At 39.9% G+C, this 23,577-nt stretch overlaps 1 protein-coding gene across 1 annotated transcript; it reads left to right on the top strand.

Annotated features, from left to right (window-relative positions):
* Positions 1-9,527: 9,527 nt before the first annotated feature.
* Positions 9,528-21,798, top strand: LOC134753117 (spermine oxidase-like). The gene is made up of 8 exons (XM_063688886.1): positions 9,528-10,002; positions 11,058-11,161; positions 13,391-13,503; positions 15,360-15,538; positions 18,602-18,730; positions 20,070-20,211; positions 20,616-20,725; positions 21,338-21,798. The coding sequence occupies exons 1-8, from the start codon at positions 9,884-9,886 to the stop codon at positions 21,576-21,578; spliced, it is 1,137 nt and encodes a 378-aa protein (XP_063544956.1). The 5' UTR covers positions 9,528-9,883; the 3' UTR covers positions 21,579-21,798.
* Positions 21,799-23,577: the final 1,779 nt, after the last annotated feature.

The following is a 23,577-nucleotide window of genomic DNA, read 5'->3' as shown; positions in this document are numbered from 1 at the left end:
TACAGGGTGCAAAGGACCAAGAGGTGTCCATATCATATACGCCCGCACCGGAGCAAGTCTTGTACTTTCGGAACAAAGGGCATAAATACCCAAAAAAATAAAAATGGCAAAAATAAAAATATTAACGGAAGAATAATGGGAAAAAAAAGTTTTTTAACCAAAAAATAGGAAAGCTAAATCAGATAATTATCGCAATCAAACGATTAGCCTGATCACCTAAAAGTTATTGTGACTCTTATATGCTTTTATTTCTACCACGGGGTAGTACACCAAGATACAAACCATAAACGGAACCCTTGAAACTAAAACAATTCGAGCGAGCTCTCAATTGAAAAGGTCCTAAGCCACACGGAAAGTTATTTTATTCCGATGTGTGAAATCACAGATTATATAATACTATACTGTGAAATTAACAAGTCTACATATTATTATGTAACAGCGCGCTATAAAAAAATAATTATTTTGTATCCAAAATAAAATATATTGAATATAATAATAAGGTCGGCCGACCACATGCTGAATACACATGCGCTAAAATACGCTGTGTAAGTACTATATATGTACTCATTTAAAAGACAAGTAACGCGAACCACAAAGAAGCTTACTTACCTACAGCTCGATAGTGTACGGAACGAGCATAATTCCCACGCGAGGGTATTAGATACATATATGCAGGCACTAAATGCTTGATACATCATGATACGGTCGAGTTACCATTCATGAAAGTCCTTGAACACGTAAGAAAGTGTTAAAAGAAGTTAAAATAATTCATGGTATAAAATAATGTATACACAATAAAGAAATAAATAACAATATACCGTGTATACAAATGAGAGAATTAATGAACAGGTTGAATTTTTTTGTACGAAGGATAGAGACAGAGAACAATTACGCGTATATTCAATGACAATGACACTGACAGAAGATAATTTAGATTAGGAATTATTCTTTTATTTGTCATCCAGTAAGTTTATATTTTTATAAATTACCAAATTTTTCTAGAAAAAAAAAATACTTTTTATTCACCAATTATGGATAACTTAACAATGTAACTTAGTAACCATAATACTAAATACTTGCTTAATATGTTGTATTTATAACAGTAAACAAAACAGATATAATATGAACCGTTAAGATACCAATAAACACATGTTGGTGCAACAATGCATTCCATAGCCATATAAGGAACAGGTAGCATAAGCAAATTGTAAACACAGATAATACTTAGACTATTTTTGCTTCTTATTATATTCCAACATAGAATTATAAGAAACCATATATAACCCATAGAATTAAATAAAATAGAATTACTAAAACATAAAAAAAAATACTAATTACCATTTTATTATATTCCAAAATAAAATTTTAAGAAACCATATGTACACCATAGCCATAAGTAAAGTAAGATTATTTAAGCCAAAAAATATTATTATGTTATTAACTATTTTTTGTCTCAAAAAAACGGGGAAGCTGTGGTGTAGGCCACAGCCGAAGATCACCCTGTACAACTAATACCTATCTCCCATCTGATTTGATACGTCACAGTCCCATATGTAGCATTCATGCTCTAATGAACACAAACAAAGAAAATCTATTTTAATTCGATTATTACGCAACAATTAACCAGAACAAAGAAACATATGTACGTTTCACTAGTATATAAGGCCAACATTTGCAATAAAGATTCATTCTATACTCAACTCCAGTGTTGTCATTATACCCCTGAACGTCCCACACTTCACCATTACCTCTAGCTGCGCCCCTGAATACATTGCGTTTTAGAAAAAATCAAAACACAAGTTATTTTTTACTTTTTCGACGCCGTGTCAAACACAAAAGCAGTCATTATAGCAGTCATCCAGACGCCACGTCACCGAAGTGTTAAAACTGAAATTGAACTTTATGAATATGCACGTAGGTCTATGTTGCTCTGTGGTCTGTGACCGATTAATCGGTCTTTGGCGTTGAACCTGCGGTGCGTATATATCGGTCATTGGCGTCCAAAAGGTTAAAAGTTGGTCAGTTTGGGAATACAGACTACAGTTAAATTTTCGGCGCCTGTTACAATATACAATTTTCGAGTTAAAAAAATCTAATATTTCTAATTAGGTATGTTGTACATAATGTATGTAAATAGGAGATATTATATAAGTCAAGATTCCACTTTTCGAATCACTCGCTACGTTCGTGGTTCAATTTTGAAATCTTTCGCTTGCTCAGGTATCAATATTAGCACGAGGCGCAAAACAACAACTTTACACCCTTGTAAATAAATACCTATACTTATACTTTTTCTTTAGTATATGGTATATAAGTCTGACAATAAACATGTATAATCTATTTACGCCTGCTCCGCTTTGCAGGTCATCGAGGTTATACCTATCAATGAACTTTAGATCACAAAATGGGTGGCGCTCGACAAAAGATAGTCAAGATCAAGATAGTGGATGATTTATTAATTAGCATAATTTAGTCACCAACTTTTCAGCAAACTCCGCTTCTTCACTGGGCCTTGTTGGTTTTTTCCAGTCTTTATTTTAAAATGGTGAGTCAAAGTTATGGAAGTGAAGTTAAAGTCATTAATGTCATTATTTTTCATAGTAGGCATATTACAATGCACTTATAATAGTAGATAGATCTACTGGATTCACTCAATACTACGAAACTAGGCACTAGACTAGACGCAACAATTACAATTAAATCCCAAGAAGTCTTCTTCATAGAATATCAGTCTAAGGTTAACAGCTAACAGCACATCAGAACCTTCAATCGTGGATGACGAGGGCTTTCAATGAAATACGATAAACTCACAGTCTTTACTGGACAAGACTGATTACAAATTATAGCACACGTTACGTTACATTTCTCATCTTAAGCAATCCAGTGAATTTAACCAGGAACCGCCACCGACGTCATCTTCCGTTCATTCTCATCTAATATTATGAAGCAACTGTCACGTAACTTGATTGTAGACATTTTTTGAGAGTAACGCACCATTATTTATTTAGAAATATCGTAATAAAAATACGGTAGGTAACAACGTATTTCTTCAATTTTTAGATTAAGCCTATCCAAATCGACTTGGAGGAACTGTCATAGGAATCACTATTCCACGCGGGAAGTGCACATGAGGTGTGCAAATACAAATAGAGCGTAAGTTTTTAAAATAATACATGCAATTACCTGATGTTGCGATGGCTATGCTGTTGCATAAAGCCATCTGATAGATAAACACCAGATATATACCAAAATCTGTGAAAAAATAAGTGCTTTCGGCAACTATGAAGCTAATTCTACTCTTGTGTTTGATTGGGGTCACCTTCGCAGACAAGTAAGTGATTTTATACTTATAATACTTAAAATGAAATATATTAAAGGTTATTTGTGCAACAAGAGAGGAAAGTTGGTTTTTCTTGCGAGTGTTTATTTTGAGTCCCGAGAAAGCGAAAGATTGTATAATTGAATCACGAATGCTCCATATTTTTGATTTTGACGCTTTAGACCACAGACATAGTATATACAAGTAGTTATAGACGCGTCACCGAGCGACCGGGGGTAAGAGAAAGAATATTCATATAAAATTTGGGTAGCATAGGATTTTTGCTCTTTCACTTATAAATTTCGGTATTTCGCCATCGCCTCTTACTTATGATGCCACCCGGTCGGTGATAAGGACAAAGCATGGCACTATTTTCTCTTTCCTCTTATAGGAATCGCAATAAGACTATCTTTCTCTATCAAAGAGTGTCAGGCCCTTGCTTTAGACTTTAGATCCGCTTGAGCAAGCTTGAGTTTCGGCTGCAGCTCCGGCCACGCGTGAGGTACCTGCGGCTGACGTGGGAAGCGGCGAAGGTACGAGGCGTCCCATATCAAACACCGCCCCCTTTCCCATGGTAGTAACGCCAGGACAGGACATCTGGCCGTTTGAATGATAATTGTATAACAATGTTCATTTGGGTTTGATTTATCCGAAACATGTCGCGCGAGTGACTAAAACAAGTGAGTCTAAACCGTAAAATGATTTAATACTATTAAATTGATTGATGTGAGAGCTTTGATACCTATGTATTTGTAAATGCTTAAATCGACTCATCTTTCTTGCGTTATCACGGCATTTTGCCACGGCTCAAGGGAGCCGCTTGGCCTAATCCCAAGACTTGGCGTAGGAACTAGTTTTTACGAAAGCGACTGCCATCTAACCTTCCAACCCAGAGGGTAAACTTTTCCTTCACCGAAAAGCGACTGGTATTTCGTGCATTAGTTCCGAAAAACTCTTTAGTACGAGCCGGGGTTTGAACCCGTGACCTTTGGTGCTTGCCCCAGGCGCCATTACCTCTAGCTGCGCCCCTGAATACATTGCGTTTTAGAAAAAATCAAAACACAAGTTATTTTTTACTTTTTCGACGCCGTGTCAAACACAAAAGCAGTCATTATAGCAGTCATCCAGACGCCACGTCACCGAAGTGTTAAAACTGAAATTGAACTTTATGAATATGCACGTAGGTCTATGTTGCTCTGTGGTCTGTGACCGATTAATCGGTCTTTGGCGTTGAACCTGCGGTGCGTATATATCGGTCATTGGCGTCCAAAAGGTTAAAAGTTGGTCAGTTTGGGAATACAGACTACAGTTAAATTTTCGGCGCCTGTTACAATATACAATTTTCGAGTTAAAAAAATCTAATATTTCTAATTAGGTATGTTGTACATAATGTATGTAAATAGGAGATATTATATAAGTCAAGATTCCACTTTTCGAATCACTCGCTACGTTCGTGGTTCAATTTTGAAATCTTTCGCTTGCTCAGGTATCAATATTAGCACGAGGGGCAAAACAACAACTTTACACCCTTGTAAATAAATACCTATACTTATACTTTTTCTTTAGTATATGGTATATAAGTCTGACAATAAACATGTATAATCTATTTACGCCTGCTCCGCTTTGCAGGTCATCGAGGTTATACCTATCAATGAACTTTAGATCACAAAATGGGTGGCGCTCGACAAAAGATAGTCAAGATCAAGATAGTGGATGATTTATTAATTAGCATAATTTAGTCACCAACTTTTCAGCAAACTCCGCTTCTTCACTGGGCCTTGTTGGTTTTTTCCAGTCTTTATTTTAAAATGGTGAGTCAAAGTTATAGAAGTGAAGTTAAAGTCATTAATGTCATTATTTTTCATTGTAGGCATATTACAATGCACTTATAATAGTAGATAGATCTACTGGATTCACTCAATACTACGAAACTAGGCACTAGACTAGACGCAACAATTACAATTAAATCCCAAGAAGTCTTCTTCATAGAATATCAGTCTAAGGTTAACAGCTAACAGCACATCAGAACCTTCAATCGTGGATGACGAGGGCTTTCAATGAAATACGATAAACTCACAGTCTTTACTGGACAAGACTGATTACAAATTATAGCACACGTTACGTTACATTTCTCATCTTAAGCAATCCAGTGAATTTAACCAGGAACCGCCACCGACGTCATCTTCCGTTCATTCTCATCTAATATTATGAAGCAACTGTCACGTAACTTGATTGTAGACATTTTTTGAGAGTAACGCACCATTATTTATTTAGAAATATCGTAATAAAAATACGGTAGGTAACAACGTATTTCTTCAATTTTTAGATTAAGTCATAGGAATCACTATTCCACGCGGGAAGTGCACATGAGGTGTGCAAATACAAATAGAGCGTAAGTTTTTAAAATAATACATGCAATTACCTATAGTTTTATTTCGTTTCATGTTGCGATGGCTATGCTGTTGCATAAAGCCATCTGATAGATAAACACCAGATATATACCAAAATCTGTGAAAAAATAAGTGCTTTCGGCAACTATGAAGCTAATAGTACTCTTGTGTTTGATTGGGGTCACCTTCGCAGACAAGTAAGTGATTTTATACTTAAAATACTTAAATGAAATATATTAAAGGTTATTTGTGCAACAAGAGAGGAAAGTTGGTTTTTCTTGCGAGTGTTTATTTTGAGTCCCGAGAAAGCGAAAGATTGTATAATTGAATCACGAGCGAAGCGAGTGATTCTAAGTTAGAATCTTGAGCGTAGCGAGGGACTCAAAAACACGAGATGTAAAATAACTTTGCTCTCGTGTTGCACATATAATTTTTCACCTCAGTAGTGAGAACATATTAAAGGTTAAAATGTATTTCGATTTACACAGAATAATACATAGAATTTTTTTTTAAAATAAAAGTATGAAGTGGCAGTTCATGGCCTTCACTAAATTAAAAAGCTACTTTGTTTCACTCCCTGGAGTGAGGAAAGTCGCACTTTACTCACTCCAGGGAGTGACGAAAGTAGGCTTGTTCGAGCTGCTGAGGTGAAAAATAAATATCACCGAACAACACCTACATATATTTTATAAATACAATAGTATAAAACAATCGTTTTTACCACACCAGCTATAACTATGAGAAAGTTGTTTTTTACGCACAAGAGTGGCAAAGTAATTTGATGGAAATTTTGCGTCATTTCCCCATCAATTATAAAAAATATTAATTCAGTTACAATTTAAAAATTTCAAATTAAATTACCTAAAACTGAAGCTGACAAATAAGAATGAGAACTATAAATTTAAAAAAAATTAAACCACTCCCTGCCGTTCGCGGTGCAAATGTGCTCGCAGTATTTCCACGCTGGATTACCACGGACAGCATTTGCACAAGGAACCACTCGAAGTGGGGGCCCTCCCCTTTCTGTCTGAGTCGACGTCCTGCGTCGCCCTAACAGCATTTATACGTCATTATGACGTCGCTGACCTCACTTTGCTACCTGAGTATGAAGCGCTTCGGCTTCGGCTCCAGTCCTCAGCAACCCGCCGTTTCTACAGAGAAAGGGACGAATATGTAGCCAGGGGAGAGAGGAACATATGTGGTATTTTCTATAAATAGGGACCTTATTGTCGATGGCGCTTACGTCATTATTAACGCTGTGCGGCGTAAGCGCCATCGACAATAAGGTCCCTTTTCATAGAAAATGCCCCATATTTTTGATTTTGACGCTTTAGAACACAGACATAGTATATACAAGTAGTTATAGACGCGTCACCGAGCGACCGGGGGTAAGAGAAAGAATATTCATATAAAATTTGGGTAGCATAGGATTTTTGCTCTTTCACTTATAAATTTCGGTATTTCGCCATCGCCTCCTACTTATGATGCCACCCGGTCGGTGATAAGGACAAAGCATGGCACTATTTTCTCTTTCCTCTTATAGGAATCGCAATAAGACTATCTTTCTCTATCAAAGAGTGTCAGGCCCTTGCTTTAGACTTTAGATCCGCTTGAGCAAGCTTGAGTTTCGGCTGCAGCTCCGGCCACGCGTGAGGTACCTACGGCTGACGTAGGAAGCGGCGAAGGTACGAGGCGTCCCATATCAAACACCGTCCCCTTTCCCATGGTAGTAACGCCACAGGACATCTGGCCGTTTGAATGATAATTGTATAACAATGTTCATTTGGGTTTGATTTATTATTATTATTAATTCATTTATTCATATAAAACAATTACACAGTTACATATATACTATAAATGCGCCAAACTGGAGTAACCAGTTTGTTGGCATACCGCGCTCAACTCTTACTTAATTAAATGTTACGTTTTCAACCAAAAGGTACCACATTGTCGCTTGTTGATAAGGTTGATTTCGAATTTAAGCTATATGGAAATAGCGCCTTATTAACAACCTACAATAAGTACCCTTTTGGTTGAAAATGGCACAAATTATTATTTACAACGACGGGACTTAATCGCGTAAAATAAGTATTAAACCCACCTCCGACGTTTCGAGGACGGCGTTGTCCCCGTGGTCTCGGAGAAGACTGTCTAAAGTTGACATCAACATCTTCTAGGCGCGCGAGTTTTTCGAACTACCCGCACTTGGTCTTGTTTATTAACTTGAACGTTTTGCGCACTAGGGATGTTACCGGGTCGACACACAACACTCACAATATTCGATTTTTCAACTTTCGATATTTGGTTTCGCTTACACTTACTAATGACTGGGTTCCATGTGGAACCCAGCCACAAATGTTTACATTTGTGACTTATTCTATTGTTAGTAGAAAAAAAAGAAAGCATGCAATTATGTTAGAATTTAACCTTTTAATCAGTATCACAGTTATCACTAATTACGACGGTAATGTTATTTATTTCAGTCCATATCAGAAAAAATATTGAAGCTATTAAAGCTTAATGAGTGATAATGTGGGGTAAGTTATCGCAAGGTGAAGTGACAAGACTAAATACACTAATTATCATCTAATTAAGTAGGGTATCTATTACTTGAACTTGTGTTGTGATACCTACGGGCTATATTTTTTTTAACTTCCTCTAGCCCACCTCATTATGACACCATAGTGGTTGGTCTCGGCGCTGCGGGCGTGACCGCGGCGGCTACGCTGGCCAACGCCGGGCGGCGCGTGCTAGCGATGGAGGCGCAGCCGCGAGTGGGGGGGAGGGTGCATACTGTGCCTTTCGGGGACGGGGTGGTGGAGCTAGGGGCGGAATGGTTAGTGGAACCCTAGAGCACAGATAATATAATAATAATAACCTAGAGCCAATGCCGGGCGGCGCGTGCTAGCGATCGAGGCCCAGTGGGGGAGAGGGAGCATACTGTGGCTTTCGGGGAGAGGGTGCATACTGTGCCTTTCGGGGACGGGGTGGTGGAGCTAGGGGCGGAATGGTAAGTGGAACCCCAGAGCACAGATAATATAATAACCTAGAGTCGAAGTCGGGCGGCGCATGCTAGCGATCGAGGCCTAGTGGGGGAGAGGCTGCATACTGTTGCTTTCGAGAACGGCATGGTGGAGCTAAGGGCGGAATGGTAAGTGGAACGCTAAAGCACAGATAATATAATAACCTAGAGCCAACGCCGGGCGGCGCGTGCTAGCTATCGAGGCCCAGTGGGGGAGAGGGAGCATACTGTGGCTTTCGGGAACGGGGTGGTGGAGCTAGGGGCGGAATGGTAAGTGGAACACTAAAGCACAGATAATATAATAACCTAGAGCCAACGCCGGGCGGCGCGTGCTAGCGATCGAGGCCCAGTGGGGGAGAGGGAGCATACTGTGGCTTTCGGGAACGGGGTGGTGGAGCTAGGGGCGGAATGGTAAGTGGAACCCCAGAGCACAGATAATATAATAACCTAGAGTCGACGTCGGGCGGCGCGTGCTAGCGATCGAGGCCCAGTGGGGGAGAGGGAGCATACTGTGGCTTTCGGGAACGGGGTGGTGGAGCTAGGGGCGGAATGGTAAGTGGAACCCTAAGAGCACAGATTCTCTTATATACATACATTCCACGACTCTTCACTTTCCGAACAGACTCTACCAGATACAAAATAATTATTTACAGTATTACAGTAGTACAATATCTGGGAGACCGGGCTTTGCTCGAAAAACATATAAAAACTCAAAAATGCTTGTTTTCCCAGAGAAATAACTACTACTATACAAGAGCGGAAAGTAGAAAATTCGCAACGAGAGGTGATAAGTCGACATGAGTTCAACAGTACCCGTTCGCTTCAACTTGCCTCCCGGCTCGCTCCCCCCCCCCTCTAAAGCCTTATTCACTCGACCACCAAAGCCTTACAACTACTTTTATTATCACTACTTTTTTTAATAATAAAGTGAGCATTAAAAAATAATGTAAATCTGTGGTAGCTGAGTGTATAAGGCGTAAGGGGTTGATGCGGGGTAGCGGGCCGGGAGGTAACGTCAAACTTTAAGCGAACGGGTACAATACAACTCCCGTTACCCACCAATTCTGTTCCAGGATAGTGGGCACCAAGAACAGCCGGGTCTACGACGTGGCCACGCAGCACAACATCACCATCGTACCCCAAGACCCGACCATGCTCTCGTACCACTCCGACGGCTCGCCGGTAGACTCCCAGCTGGTCGACCAGCTTCTTCTTCAGATCGAAGAGGGGCCTAGTCCAACGGAGGGTCAGGGGAATTTCACCACGAGGAAGTAAGTCTTGAACTATTTCGTCGTTAAACGCTAACGCTTTCTATGTGGAAAACATAGCCACAAGCTGCTTGGCATTTCAATGACAATAGTTATTTGTGTAACAAGAGAGGAAAGTTGGTTTTTCTTGCGAGTGTTTATTTTGCTCGCTTCGCTCGTGATTCAATTATAGAATATTTCGCTTTCTCAGGACTCAAAAACACGAGATGTAAAATAACTTTGCTCTCGTGTTGCACACATAATTTTTCACCTCAGTAGTGAGAACATATTAAAGGTTAAAATGTATTTCGAATTACACAGAATAATACAGACAAAAAAAAAGTATGAAGTGGCAGTTCATGGCCTTCACTAAATTAAAAAGCTACTTTGTTTCACTCCCTGGAGTGAGGAAAGTCGCACTTCCTTCACTCCCTAGAGTGAGGAAAGTCGCACTTTCCTTACTCCAGGGAGAGCCGAAAGTAATCTTGTTCGAGCTGCTGAGGTGAAAATAAGTGTATTTTATCTCTACTTGCGTACTTGCAATTTATTGTTTTTTTGTGTTGGTAAATAAATATCTTTTGAACATAGAGTAACTTATACTAGAGCGGTACTGTCATATTAAATTTTGTAACCCCAGTAAATTCACTGCCATCTGTCGACACACTTTAAAACTAAAAATAAATATTTATAAAAATACGATAAAATGTATTTAAATATGGATAAATGATTTTTTTTATTTGCGTTAATTATTTTTATGATTTTGACCCATGTTCTTTCACTGATATGCGTTAAAATTGTTAAATAACAAACGAAACCGTCAACGCCATCTATACGACAGTAAGCCTAAGCTAGTAGCGCCCTCTGAATGAGAATCAAATTTTCTTGATTTTCGAGGCACGTTTTTTCCTTAGACTATGTCCATCTATTACGGAGTTATATCTATATCTTTGCTTTTGAATGATGATTCTCTCGTACAGGCTGATAGAAAAGGAGTAGGTACTCCTTTATAACTTTGCTTGTGTCCACAGGAGAGATTTGAGCCAATTGAGCCTAATTAATATGACGTATTAAATTTTCAGAATAATGGAAGAAATCACAAAAAGTCATCCCCATTTACTTAAGGACGGAGATTTCACATCTGGATTACTGCAGTTCCTGAACCTGTATGTGAATTACTTGGAGGGTATGTACCTTTCAAAACCTTTAAAAAACCGGACAAGTGCGAGTTGGACTCGCCCTACGAGGGTTCCGTACAATTTTTTTGTAAACTGAAATAAATATCATATACGAAGGAAAAAAAAATGACCAAAGCCTCCAGTGTCCAGAGCTGGAATCGAACCAGCGTACCCCGTTTACCGGACAGGTGCCTGAACCGCTCGGCTATCCGGCCACGGTGGCATGGGTCGAAATTTCCAAGTATATGACAATTCCCGAAGGCTTGTGGCGCCCCCTGACTGGCTTATTTCAGTTTATAGTTTAAATAGTAGTGTGTCTACTTGAAAAACCACAAATTAAAATATTTTCATAGAAAATAATTTAATTTGTTCTTAGAGATTTTTTTTGTATTTGTTATAGCGGCAACAGAAATACATCATCTGTGAAAATTTCAACTGTCTAGCTATCACGGTTCATGAGAGACAGCCTGGTGACTGGTGACAGAAAGACGGACAGTGGAGTCTTAGTAATAGGGTCCCGTTGTTACCCTTTGTGTACGGAACCCTAAAAATCAGACGAAATAATGTAAAAAAAAAGATTAAGAAGATAATTAAACTATCTTTAAATTGATAACCTTTCCCCCACCTCCTATAAACTTACTTATCTATTTATAGGTTCATTTTTTTGTTTGTTTCGTATCTATACAATAATAACATAGATATAAAATATAACTAACAAGTTTGGAACATAATATTGTCTTCGGTTACCGCGATAGTTGACCACAAACGCTGTAAATGGTTCGAAACGTCGGGATGTATTATAAATTCAATATACGCGATATAAGTTTTCATAGTTTTATTTCAAGTTTGGAAAAATTAATTATCAAATATAGTCTTTATTATTTGTACGTCTTTCCCATCACGGAACAATGGTGTTCCGGACATTTGGGAGGCGTGCGCGGAGCCGAAGCCGACACGTACACCGTTTCTGAACTTGCCAAATTTATATTGAGATATCAAGACCATAAGGTCCATAAGTAGATATATACAGGCTTTGTTAGATATTCCTTCTGCCTTTCTAAATTGTCTTATTATACCAAAAAGTATATATTTTTTTTAATAATATTTTTTGAAAAATTGTAACAAGAATCTTTCTGAACGGATACTTAATTGCTTTTTTTAAGTAATTCTCGTTTAAGTTTCCAAAAACAAAAAACGTGCCTCGAAAATCAAGAAAATTTGATTCTCGTTCAGAGGGCGCTACTAGTTTTGGCCTACAGTCGTATAGATGGCGTTGACGGTTTCGTTTGTTATTTAACAATTTTAACGCATATCAGTGAAAGAACATGGGTCAAAATCATAAAAATAATTAATGCAAATAAAAAAAATCATTTATATTTAAATACATTCTATCGTATTTTTATAAATCTTTATTTTTAGTTTTAAAGTGTGTCGACAGATGGCAGTGAATTTACTGGGGTTACAAAATTTACTATGACAGTACCGCTCTAGTATAAGTTACTCTATGGTGCAAACGTAGTTATATTGTCTTGAGTGACCCTGCCTATGAAGCCGATGGTCCTGGGTCCGAGTGTTCTCCATGTATTTAAGTATATATTACATACTCGCGACCCGCCCCGGCTTCGCACGGGTAAACATTAACAAATTATACACCTAAACCTTCCTCAAGGATCACTCTATTAATAGGTGAAAACCGCATGAAAATCCGTTCAGTAGTTTTTAGGGTTCCGTACCCAAAGGGTAAAAACGGGACCCTATTGCTAAGACTCCGCTGTCCGTCTATCTGTCACCAGGCTGTATCTCATGAACCGTGATAGCTAGACAGTTGAAATTTTCATAGATGATGAACCTATTTCTGTTGCCGCAACAAATACTAAAAAGTACGGAACCCTCGGTGGGCGAGTCCGACTCGCACTTGTCCGGTTTTTGAGTTTATCGCAAACATATAAACAGACAGACACGGCGGGGGGACTTTGTTTATTAGATGTAGTGATCAGGGGCGTAGCTAGAGGATATGGCGCCCGGGGCAGTCACCAAATTTGCGCCCCCTGACGACTGACAAAAGTTTCCCCCCCCCCCCCTTGGATGGCGCCCGGGCACTCCCCCCCCCCTGCTCTCCCCCTAGTTACGCCACTGGTAGTGATATACCCACGACACAAGCCTTCTTGAGCTTACTGTGGGACTTAGTCAATATGTGTAAGAATTTCCAATATTTATTTATTATTTATGTTTGACAGGTTCTAGTGACTGGAACGATGTGACTACTGGGGGGGATTACGAAGATTTGGAAGGCCACAGGTCCGTGAGCTGGGCTCGGCATGGTTACAACACCTTCTTCGATATTATGTTGGTAAGTTCACGCTTTAGTCTAACAGGATATAATAGGATAGAGCGGTACTGTCATAGTAAATTTTGTAGCCACAGTAAATTCACTGCCATCTATCGACACACGATTAAAACTAAAAATAAAAATATCAAAAAATGTAGTTATATATGAACAAATGTTTTTTTTTTATTTGCAATATTTGCATTAATAATTTTTATATTACTTTGACCCATGTTCTTTCACTGTAATGCGTTAAAATTGTTAAATATCAAACGAAACCGTCAACGCCATCTATACGAGAGTAGGCCAAAGGTAGTGGCGCCATCTGATCGAGAGTTTAGTTTTTAGTTCCACTAAGGTCTGTTTTTAGGGTTCCGTACCCAAAGAGTAAAAACGGGACCCTATTACTAAGACTCCGCTGTCCGTCTGTCACCAGGCTGTGTCTCATGAACCGTGATAGCTAGACAGTTGAAATTTTCACAGATGATGTATTTCTGTTGCCGCTATAACAACAAATACTAAAAACAGAATAATATAAATAATTAAATGGGGCTCCCATACAATAAACGTGATTTTTTTGCTGTTTTTTTCCGTAATGGTACGGAACCCTTCGTGCGCGAGTCCGACTCGCACTTGGCCGGCTTTTTTATTCAGACTAAAATGACGTTTCATGTGTAAGACATGACATTTCTTAGTACAACATGAAATGTAATTTTATGATAAATTTGTATATATATTTATATTGTTTATTTATGTAGTTTATAAAGGTATTATAGTATATAAATATTACTAGTTTGTATATTGGCGTTAGTATTAGAATTTATATTTAGAAATTATTTTTTTTCGCATCGCACTGCACTGCACCCACCTTAACAATTTCTGTTTGGCCCAGTGGTTGACTGGTAGAGAATGCCTCAAGGCATTAAGTCCGCCTTTTGTACTTGTTCTTGTGCAATAAAGTTTAAAATAAATAAATAATTTTAGTCTACGGAATAAAAAAACAGAGTTTACTTATACTGCGCAAGTGTTATCTGAACACATTTAAAATAACACTTGTACTGTCTGGGCTATCAAAATCGCTGCCTACTTAGCTTGGTATTAACCTGTCCCAATTTCTCGAGTATATTCAATCTTAGAAAGATTAGGCGTATTTGACTAGTTCATCTAATCAAAGATAGATATAACTCCGTAATAGATGTTTGCAGTCTAAGGAAAAAACGTGCCTCGAAAATCAAGAAAATTTGATTCTCGTTCAGAGGGCGCCACTAGTTTTGGCCCACTGTCGTATAGATGGCGTTGACTGTTTCGTTTGTTATTTAACAATTTTAACGCATATCAGTGAAAGAACATGGGTCAAAATCATAAAAATAATTAATGCAAATAAAAAAAATCATTTATCCATATTTAAATACATTTTATCGTATTTTTATAAATCTTCATTTTTAGTTTTAGTGTGTCGACAGATGGTAGTGAATTTACTGTGGTTACAAAATTTACTATGACAGTACCGCTCTAGTATAAGTTACTCTATGCTAGTGCCCAACATAATGCAATATTGATTCCTCTCATCTCCACTCATCTGTGTGTGTAGCGATAAGCAAACCCTGAGAACTATTTATTGTTCATAGTCAGAATTTTATGATGTATTAATCTGTATAATTATTAATTATTATTGTAATCGAAATAACCTCATCAATTTTAATTATGTGCTATTTATTGGGTATCTATATTTTTGACATGTTTAAAATTAATTTTTTCTACTGTTTCAAATTGGTTTCATACTGTGTATCCACTACTGCATGGATACTTCCTTATTAGCAATAAAGATATTGAGTATTATCTCAGTGGAAAGGCAGTCTTAAAGGTTGGTTTAAATTCAGAACAAATACAACGGTGGTCCGGGTCTACCCAACCTGGACATAAAGCTGAACAAGGAGGCGCGGGTCATCAGGGCCCCGCAGCAGCCCAGCGAGCGCGTCACCATTGAGTGTAGCGACGGCAGCTCCTACGAGGCCGATAACGTTATAGTCACCGTGTCCCTCGGGGTGCTCAAGGAAAAGTAAGTGTACTAACTTGACGCTCTAGCTGGATATGTAGCTGAATAAGGTGCGCGTCATCAGGGCCCCGCAGCCCACCGAGCGCGTCACCGTCGAGTGTAGCCACACGGCAACTCCTGCATGGCTGACACTGTTATAGTCACCGTGTCTCTCGGAGTGTTGAAGGACAAGTAAGTGTGCTAACTTGACGCTCTAGCTGGGCATGAAGCTGAATAAGGTGCTGGTTATCAGGGCCCCGCAGCACTCCACCAAGCGCCTCACCGTCGAGTGTAGCCACACGGCAGCTCCTACATGGCTGACACTGTTATAGTCACCGTGTCTCTCGGAGTGTTGAAGGACAAGTAAGTGTGCTAACTTGACGCTCTAGCTGGACATGAAGCTGAATAAGGTGCGCGTCATCAGCGCCCCGCAGCACTTCACCAAGCGCCTCACCGTCGAGTGTAGCCACACGGCAGCTCCTACATGGCTGACACTGTTATAGTCACCGTGTCTCTCGGAGTGTTGAAGGACAAGTAAGTGTGCTAACTTGACGCTCTAGCTGGACATGAAGCTGAATAAGGTGCGCGTCATCAGCGCCCCGCAGCACTTCACCAAGCGCCTCACCGTCGAGTGTAGCCACACGGCAGCTCCTACATGGCTGACACTGTTATAGTCACCGTGTCTCTCGGAGTGTTGAAGGACAAGTAAGTGTGCTAACTTGACGCTCTAGCTGGACATGAAGCTGAATAAGGTGCGCGTCATCAGCGCCCCGCAGCACTTCACCAAGCGCCTCACCGTCGAGTGTAGCCACACGGCAGCTCCTACATGGCTGACACTGTTATAGTCACCGTGTCTCTCGGAGTGCTGAAGGACAAGTAAGTGTGCTAACTTGACGCTCTAGCTGGACATGAAGCTGAATAAGGTACGCGTCATCAGGGCCCCGCAGCCCACCGAGCGCGTCACCGTCGAGTGTAGCCACACGGTAGCTCCTACGTGGCTGACATTGTCACCGCGTCTCTCGGAGTGCTGAAGGGTAAGTAAGGCACTCGTAACAAAACTTCCGTGAGACATAGACATATTAAATATATTAATGACGGGTCACTCACGTGTTTTAAGTCGAAAACGCTCGACATGTTTCACTCCGTACCGAGGAGCGTCATCAGGAGCTTGCGTCGACGGTGACGGTGCCGGTGCGGTGCGGTGGAATGTGCCGGTGGATGAGACGATTAGGATTATTTCTAACCTCGTAAGTCAAACTAGTTTGCCTGCCGTGTACATGGAAGCAATAGAGTTATGTCTGAAGTCGGGATATTTAATGTGGCACGGGGAATATTACCTTCAGGTTGATGGAGTGGCCATGGGCTCACCGATAGCTCCTGTGACCGCCAATATCTTTATGGAATGGTTTGAAGAAAATGCTTTAAATAGCGGGCCTGTTAGACCTAGATATTGGTGGCGGTATGTTGATGACGTCTTCGCTATTGTCTCGAAAAACAGCCTAAGGGATCTCACGGAGCACCTCAATACCAGGCATCACAAGATCCAGTTCACAGTGGAGGAAGAAAACGAAGGAAAGCTGCCGTTTCTGGATGTCTTGGTTATGCGTAAACCTTGTGGGCGGATACAAACCACAGTGTATCGTAAACCAACACATACAGATCGATATCTGAGGGCAGATTCGCACCATCATCCGTGCCACTTATCTTCTGTGCCCAGAACACTGTTTAATCGGGCCTTGAACCTCTGTGATCCACAGTACTTGGACCATGAGCTGGGTCACGTGAGGCGGGTATTGGAATGCAATGGCTATAACTGGAGGCAGAGTTATCGTGTTGCGAACGCATCAGCGCGTCCCCGTTTAACTACGGCAGAGAGATTGCCCCTATACCTACCTTACATTAAGGGCGTGACGGATAAAATCGGACACTTATTACGCCGGAGATACTGCATTAAGACGATTTTCCGTCCTCATATGAAGCTAGGACAGGTGCTGCGTTCGCCAAAGGATAGGGAGCCTTTGAACAGTCCGGGTGTATACATGATTCCTTGCTCCTGTGGGAAAAACTACATAGGAGAGACGGGCCGAAACATTTCCACCAGATTGTCCGAGCACATACGTAGTATGAAGAACAGGGATAGCCGGGGTTCTGCGGTGACGGAACACGTGTTGGATTCGGATTCGACTCACTATATACGTTTCGATAAGGTAACTATGCTGGCGAAAGAAAAGTTTGTGATTCAGCGAAAAGTACGGGAGGCTATCGAAATTGGTCGTCATCCGAATTTTAACCGTGATTGTGGTTGGTCAGTGCCTCCGAGCTGGAAAACTGTTTTGGGTACTACGTCGGTGGACAGTGTGGACGAACCATTAGCGAATGACGTAGTGAGTGTTGTGTGCAACCCATCATTTGACAATAATGCCGTAAACGAGGGTAGTTTCTCGCCCCCCCTGCCGCCACCGGCGCCCGCGCCGAGTCATCGGGCGCGGAGGGCTGCGGCCCGCAGTCTGCGCCGGTCCGTCACCGTCGACGCAAGCTCCTGATGACGCTCCTCGGTACGGAGTGAAACATGTCGAGCGTTTTCGACTTAAAACACGTGAGTGACCCGTCATTAATATATTTAATAAGGCACTCGTCTACAGAATTTCCGTCATCACTGTTTAGTGTTTGAATTTCGTTGCTCTCTGCTTTAGTGGATAGTTTACGAGTTGACCACGGAACTAGCACCGACAATAAACGTGCAGAAAAAAATGCCTAGAACATTTCATAGGAACTTTAGGTAGCTATATGAGCAGTGGCGTAGTGTGAACTAATCTAGCCGTGGGCGAAATCGCATCAGCGAGGCCCTTTTCTTTCACTGAGCCCGAAGGGGCCTCGCGCGAGGCCCCCCATGGGGCGCGAGACCGTGGGCGACGGCCCACTTCACCCACGCTTAGCTACGCCACTGTATATGAGGGTATCTCTTAAGTACGAGTAGCTGTGAGTGAATAATGTGCTTACTTCCGTACTCAATCTGCTTACACAATTAAGTGATAAAAAAACAACTTTCCATTAAATGTGTAAATTAACAAAACAGTTATTTGACAGATATTCTACACTTTTCTCGCCGCCTCTGCCCGAGAACAAACAAACAGCCATTGAGAAAATAAGCATGGGCGTACTGGACAAAATCATGTTACAGTTTAATGAAGTTTGGTGGCCGTTGAATGTAAACAGGTGGGTTGAAAACATACATTATAATATACACGGTGGCTAAAAAATAAGTGCATTCCCGTTGCCGGAGGTTTTGGGATTATACTGTGCAACTTTTACTATGGGACCAACCCTGAAATCGCGAAAAAATTTGGCTGGTGCATACATTTTGGCTGGTCCATTTTCTATGGGAGGGTAAAATTTTTTTTCGCAATTTCGTGGTTGGTCCGATAGTAAAAGTTACAGTATAATCCCAAAACCTTCCTGGGCAAAGGGAATGCACTTATTTTTGGCCATCCTGTACATCTTTTACCAGGACACTTTCTAGTGAAGTCCGGTTTCCGGGTGAAAGAATAAGGCAAGTCCAGGCGGGAACAATTCTCCGCCAATATGATTAAATTGTCTGATGAAATCAGGTGGTGTTGATGCAAATTTGGCTCGCCGATTCCACTTTGTTCGATTGTAAGATTATGACCGATAAAATGGAGGTGCGGACGTAAGAATACCGATTTGTGACGCTAGTATGCGCGTTTGGGAGCATTTGTTTTTTAATGAACCCTGCATGTAATAAATAATATTTGTTTAAATTTGAACTTTAATAGCTGTCAATAGAGTTTAATATCATATCCGCCATATATGGCATTATTAAGCGATAAATGGTTAATATATACATAATATATATTTTATTAATCAAGCAACATGGCTCATAAAAGCAGTTAAACATAAAAATGAAGATTAAAATTAATTAAAAGCGCTTTAATGTCACCATGAAACTAAAATTGTTGATTAAATTGTGTACGTGGGGACTTGGTGTGGGTGGACGCTATATGATATCGAAGCCAATTTCTTTTCGTATCAAATCGATCGATTTGATCATCCCGTCTGGACTGACCTATATTAGCTGACCATTCCATTTTACACAATATTCATCATATATAAATAACTACTTAAAAATTATATCAGACTAGGAAGCATATTTAATTAAATATACACGAACATCGTCATCAACAATACTTGTAAATAAAAAACCGGCCAAGTGCGAGTTGGACTCGCGCACCGAGGGTTCCGTACTTTTTAGTATTTGTTGTTATAGCGTCAACAGAAATACATCATCTGTGAAAATTTCAACTGTCTAGCTGTTCAGATACAGCCTGGTGACAGACGGACAGCGGAGTCTTAGTAATAGGTTCCCGTTTTTACCCTTTGGGTACGGAACCCTAAAAAATACATTTATTTTTATATTTATACTCTCGAAGTGCCAAAAATATGCAAATTGTTTATCATCTGGATCATATCAGCAATTTATTGCCCACTTATCTAGCTTATCTCATTACGCAATTCACACCTATTATATTATTTCCAGGTTTGGATTCATATGGAAGGGAGAGGATAGCAAGAAAGTACCGGTTACAGACCACTGGGTCACCAAGATTATAGGGGCCCACCGGCCCGTGGGGTCCAGTAACGTACTGAATTTATGGACCAGTGGGGACATTGCTAAGGAGGTAGGATAGGAGACCTAACACTACCTTAACCAATGACCTTTCATTAATAATAGACGCGTGACGTTCATAGTTGACAAAACTAAAATGCAGACAATATTTAGTAGATGATTGTGACAACCTTGACACATTGGCGTCAGCCGTACGACTTACTCTATATATGTTCCGGAACCTATATTTGATGGCTCACGATCGAGCGCCGGGTGCCATATCTACCTCCCTTTACTTACATCCATGACCTTTATTAAAAATATATCGCAGGTTTAAATGGAAATCGAACTTTTCTCACCATCGTCCTTAAGTAGCCGGATCGATAGGGTATCCAAACCTTCAAGAAAAGAGCGTACTCCTATTTTAAAGGCCGGCAACGTACTTGTAAAGATATGTAATAAAATATCCTTCGGCAGGTTGAAACGCTTCCAGAAGACCAGGTGAAGACGAAATGCGTAGAACTGCTCCAGAGGTTCATGGGTAACACCCTCAACGTCACTGTACCACAGCCTGCCGCTATCATCAGGTACGTAATATGTGTATGACCCTTTATCTGACGTACTTATCACCGAAAGTTATCCCTTCTCCATAAACATATCTCGCTCTAAGCTTTGAAATAATATTAAAAGTTTTTATTGGATAAAATAATATTATTTAAGTACCGTAAAATTTTGGTTATATCCTCCTAGAGCCATTCATCATTATTTATTTATTACAAAATACAAAAAATCTATTTATTTGCCAAAAAGTCCATTTGTACATATATAAAAGTTACAGTGATCCCCACACTAGGTACAGCCTGTATCGTGGGGACCCAGACTGGACAGTTCCCAAAAACATATGCGGCACGCTATACTCTGATTTGTAATGAAATTCCAAAAAACTAACCTCACTCAGATCCTTTTTCGTAATAATGGAAAATATGTAAAGAAGTAAACTCAAATTTCCCTTTTGCATACTCTAGCATTTAAAATAAATATAGATGTATCCTTTTAGCTTTGTTTAGTTTCTTAACATACGGAAAAGAGAAAAAGTGAGGTTAGATTATTGGAATTTAATTATAAGTCAGAGTTTAGTAATTAGGTTAAGGTTCAAAATAGGACTACACATGACAATGCCAATATTTTTTTTTTTTCAGATCAACCTGGTACACGAACCCATACACCCGCGGCAGCTACACTTACGACAACATCCTGACTCCGCAGTACCCAGACGCGCGCGATTGGCTCGCGAGGCCGCTCGTGGACTCTTCAGGGGCCCCGCGAGTCCTGTTCGCCGGCGAGGCCACAAGTCGACGCCATTTTGGCACTGTGCACGGCGCCAGTGAGACTGGTCACAGGGAGGCCATGCGATTGGTCAATAAGAGCTATAAGAACTAATTCTCATTATAGTTTGAATCTTCTCAAATGATTTTTACGTGGCACGCACTCAGACACAATGGCCACGCGCTCGCGTAAAAGAAACAATGGCTTTTGTTTAACAGATTACGGTCTTTGCCGTAAAAATCATTTGAGAATATTCAAACTATATGACCAGCGGCAAACTATTATCTTTCTGAATTATGTAATATTTGGGATTCAAATAAATAAAATAAATTTTTATGGCATTTTGTATTGTGGATCAAAATATATAGATATGTCTAAAATCTACATTAGATTCTTCCCTAGTCTCGTCCTGCCCAATGTGCTTTTTAGGGTTCCGTACCCAAAGGGTAAAAACGGGGCCCTATTACCAAGACTACTGTCCGTCTGTCTGTCACCAGGCTGTATCTCATGAACCGTGATAGCTAGACAGCTGAAATTTTCACATATGATGTATTTCTGTTGCCGCTATAACAGCAAATACTAAAAAGTACGGAACCCTCGATGGGCGAGTCCGACTCGCACTTGGCCGGTTTTTTTTTGTAGTCTCCGACCGAAACCGGATTTTTGCCGAAACCGAAGGTTCGGATTTGCTCTAGTTTCGACCGAAGCGTAATTTTTATGCCGAAATCGAACACACTACTTTTACTAGTCGTATGTTCGTATGAATTCTCAAATTCACATCGTTTGCTTGCTTGTGCTATACCCGTTTCCCGACTGTATACTTAACCCTTAAATGCATATTGTTGCCAAATGTATACAAACCGTATACATCCATATGCTTCCTAGATCCTACATCCAAATAATTAATTAAAAACATTTTTTCCAACCAAAAATAAAAAAAACATGCATTTAAGGGTTAAAATTTAAGTGCCCCTACAAAATCATCTTGCTTGCTTCAGGAAAAATGTATACAAATAAAACAAGTAAATAATCAGCCCTTAATTGTTTATTACTTAATTACTCAGTGACGTCACACATATGGTCTAAACACCGCATATCAACGTCTTGCAAAAACTTAAGAAATGCCCCTTGTCTATGTAGGAGTAGGAGGGCCTACTGCGAAGTTTCGTTATCTGCCTCTATCACTCTTGCCTTGCATATTCGAGCGATAAAGAGGCAAATAGACGAATGAACAAAAGAAATAATCCGCGATAGGCTCTCAAATACGTATAGTGTGGAAAGAATGAATGGGCCCTGGGGGGCAAGTACATCAAAACCTTAAGTTACCTCATTTTGCTTAAAAAAAAAGGAAACATTCTTTTATTTTTGAAAATAAACGAAACTGCATTCAAAGGTTTTTCATATTTTTTTTCAATTTTTCGTCTAAAAATATTATTGAATACTAAATATTCGATTTTATATCGATTATTTCGAGTGTAAGGCCTAATGTTTCTAGGAGAAATGTTATCATGAACATTAACTGTATTGTATCGAATAGTAAAATAAAATAGCGAGTGTTTATCTTTTTAATTTTTGGTCTCTATTGCCGGGTGAAACAAGCTAATTAAAAAAAATCTTTGAATGCCGTTTTGTTTCTTTTTAAAAATAAAAGAATGTTTCCTTTAAGCAAACTAAGGCACTTTCCCTCCAGGGCCCATTAATTTTTTCCACACTGTATACAGGATGGCTAAAAAATAAGTGCATTCCCGTTCCCATGGAGGTTTTGGGATTATACTGAGCAACTTTTACAACGGGACCAACCACGAAATCGCGAAAAAAAAAATACCCTCCCATGCAAAATGGACCAGCCAAAATATATGAAACAGCCAATTTTTTTTCGCGATTTCGTGGTTGGTCCCATAGTAAAAGTTGCTCAGTATAATCCCTAAACCTCCCTGGCAAAGGGAATGCACTTATTTTTTAGCCACCGTGTATATGAATTTGTTCCTAGGTAACCCAGACCTTTCTTACATAAGCTATGCGCTTTTATGGGCAAGCCGGTTGGAAACGAGTTTACAAACTCCTTAACATATTAGACACGAGGCAATTTTTAAGTTATCACCATTATAACTTT

The sequence above is a fragment of the Cydia strobilella genome, chromosome 26, assembly GCF_947568885.1.
Source record: "Cydia strobilella chromosome 26, ilCydStro3.1, whole genome shotgun sequence".
Taxonomy (NCBI): domain Eukaryota; kingdom Metazoa; phylum Arthropoda; class Insecta; order Lepidoptera; family Tortricidae; genus Cydia; species Cydia strobilella.
Note: the sequence above shows the minus strand (reverse complement) of the source record. Positions and strands in the feature narration are given on the sequence as shown.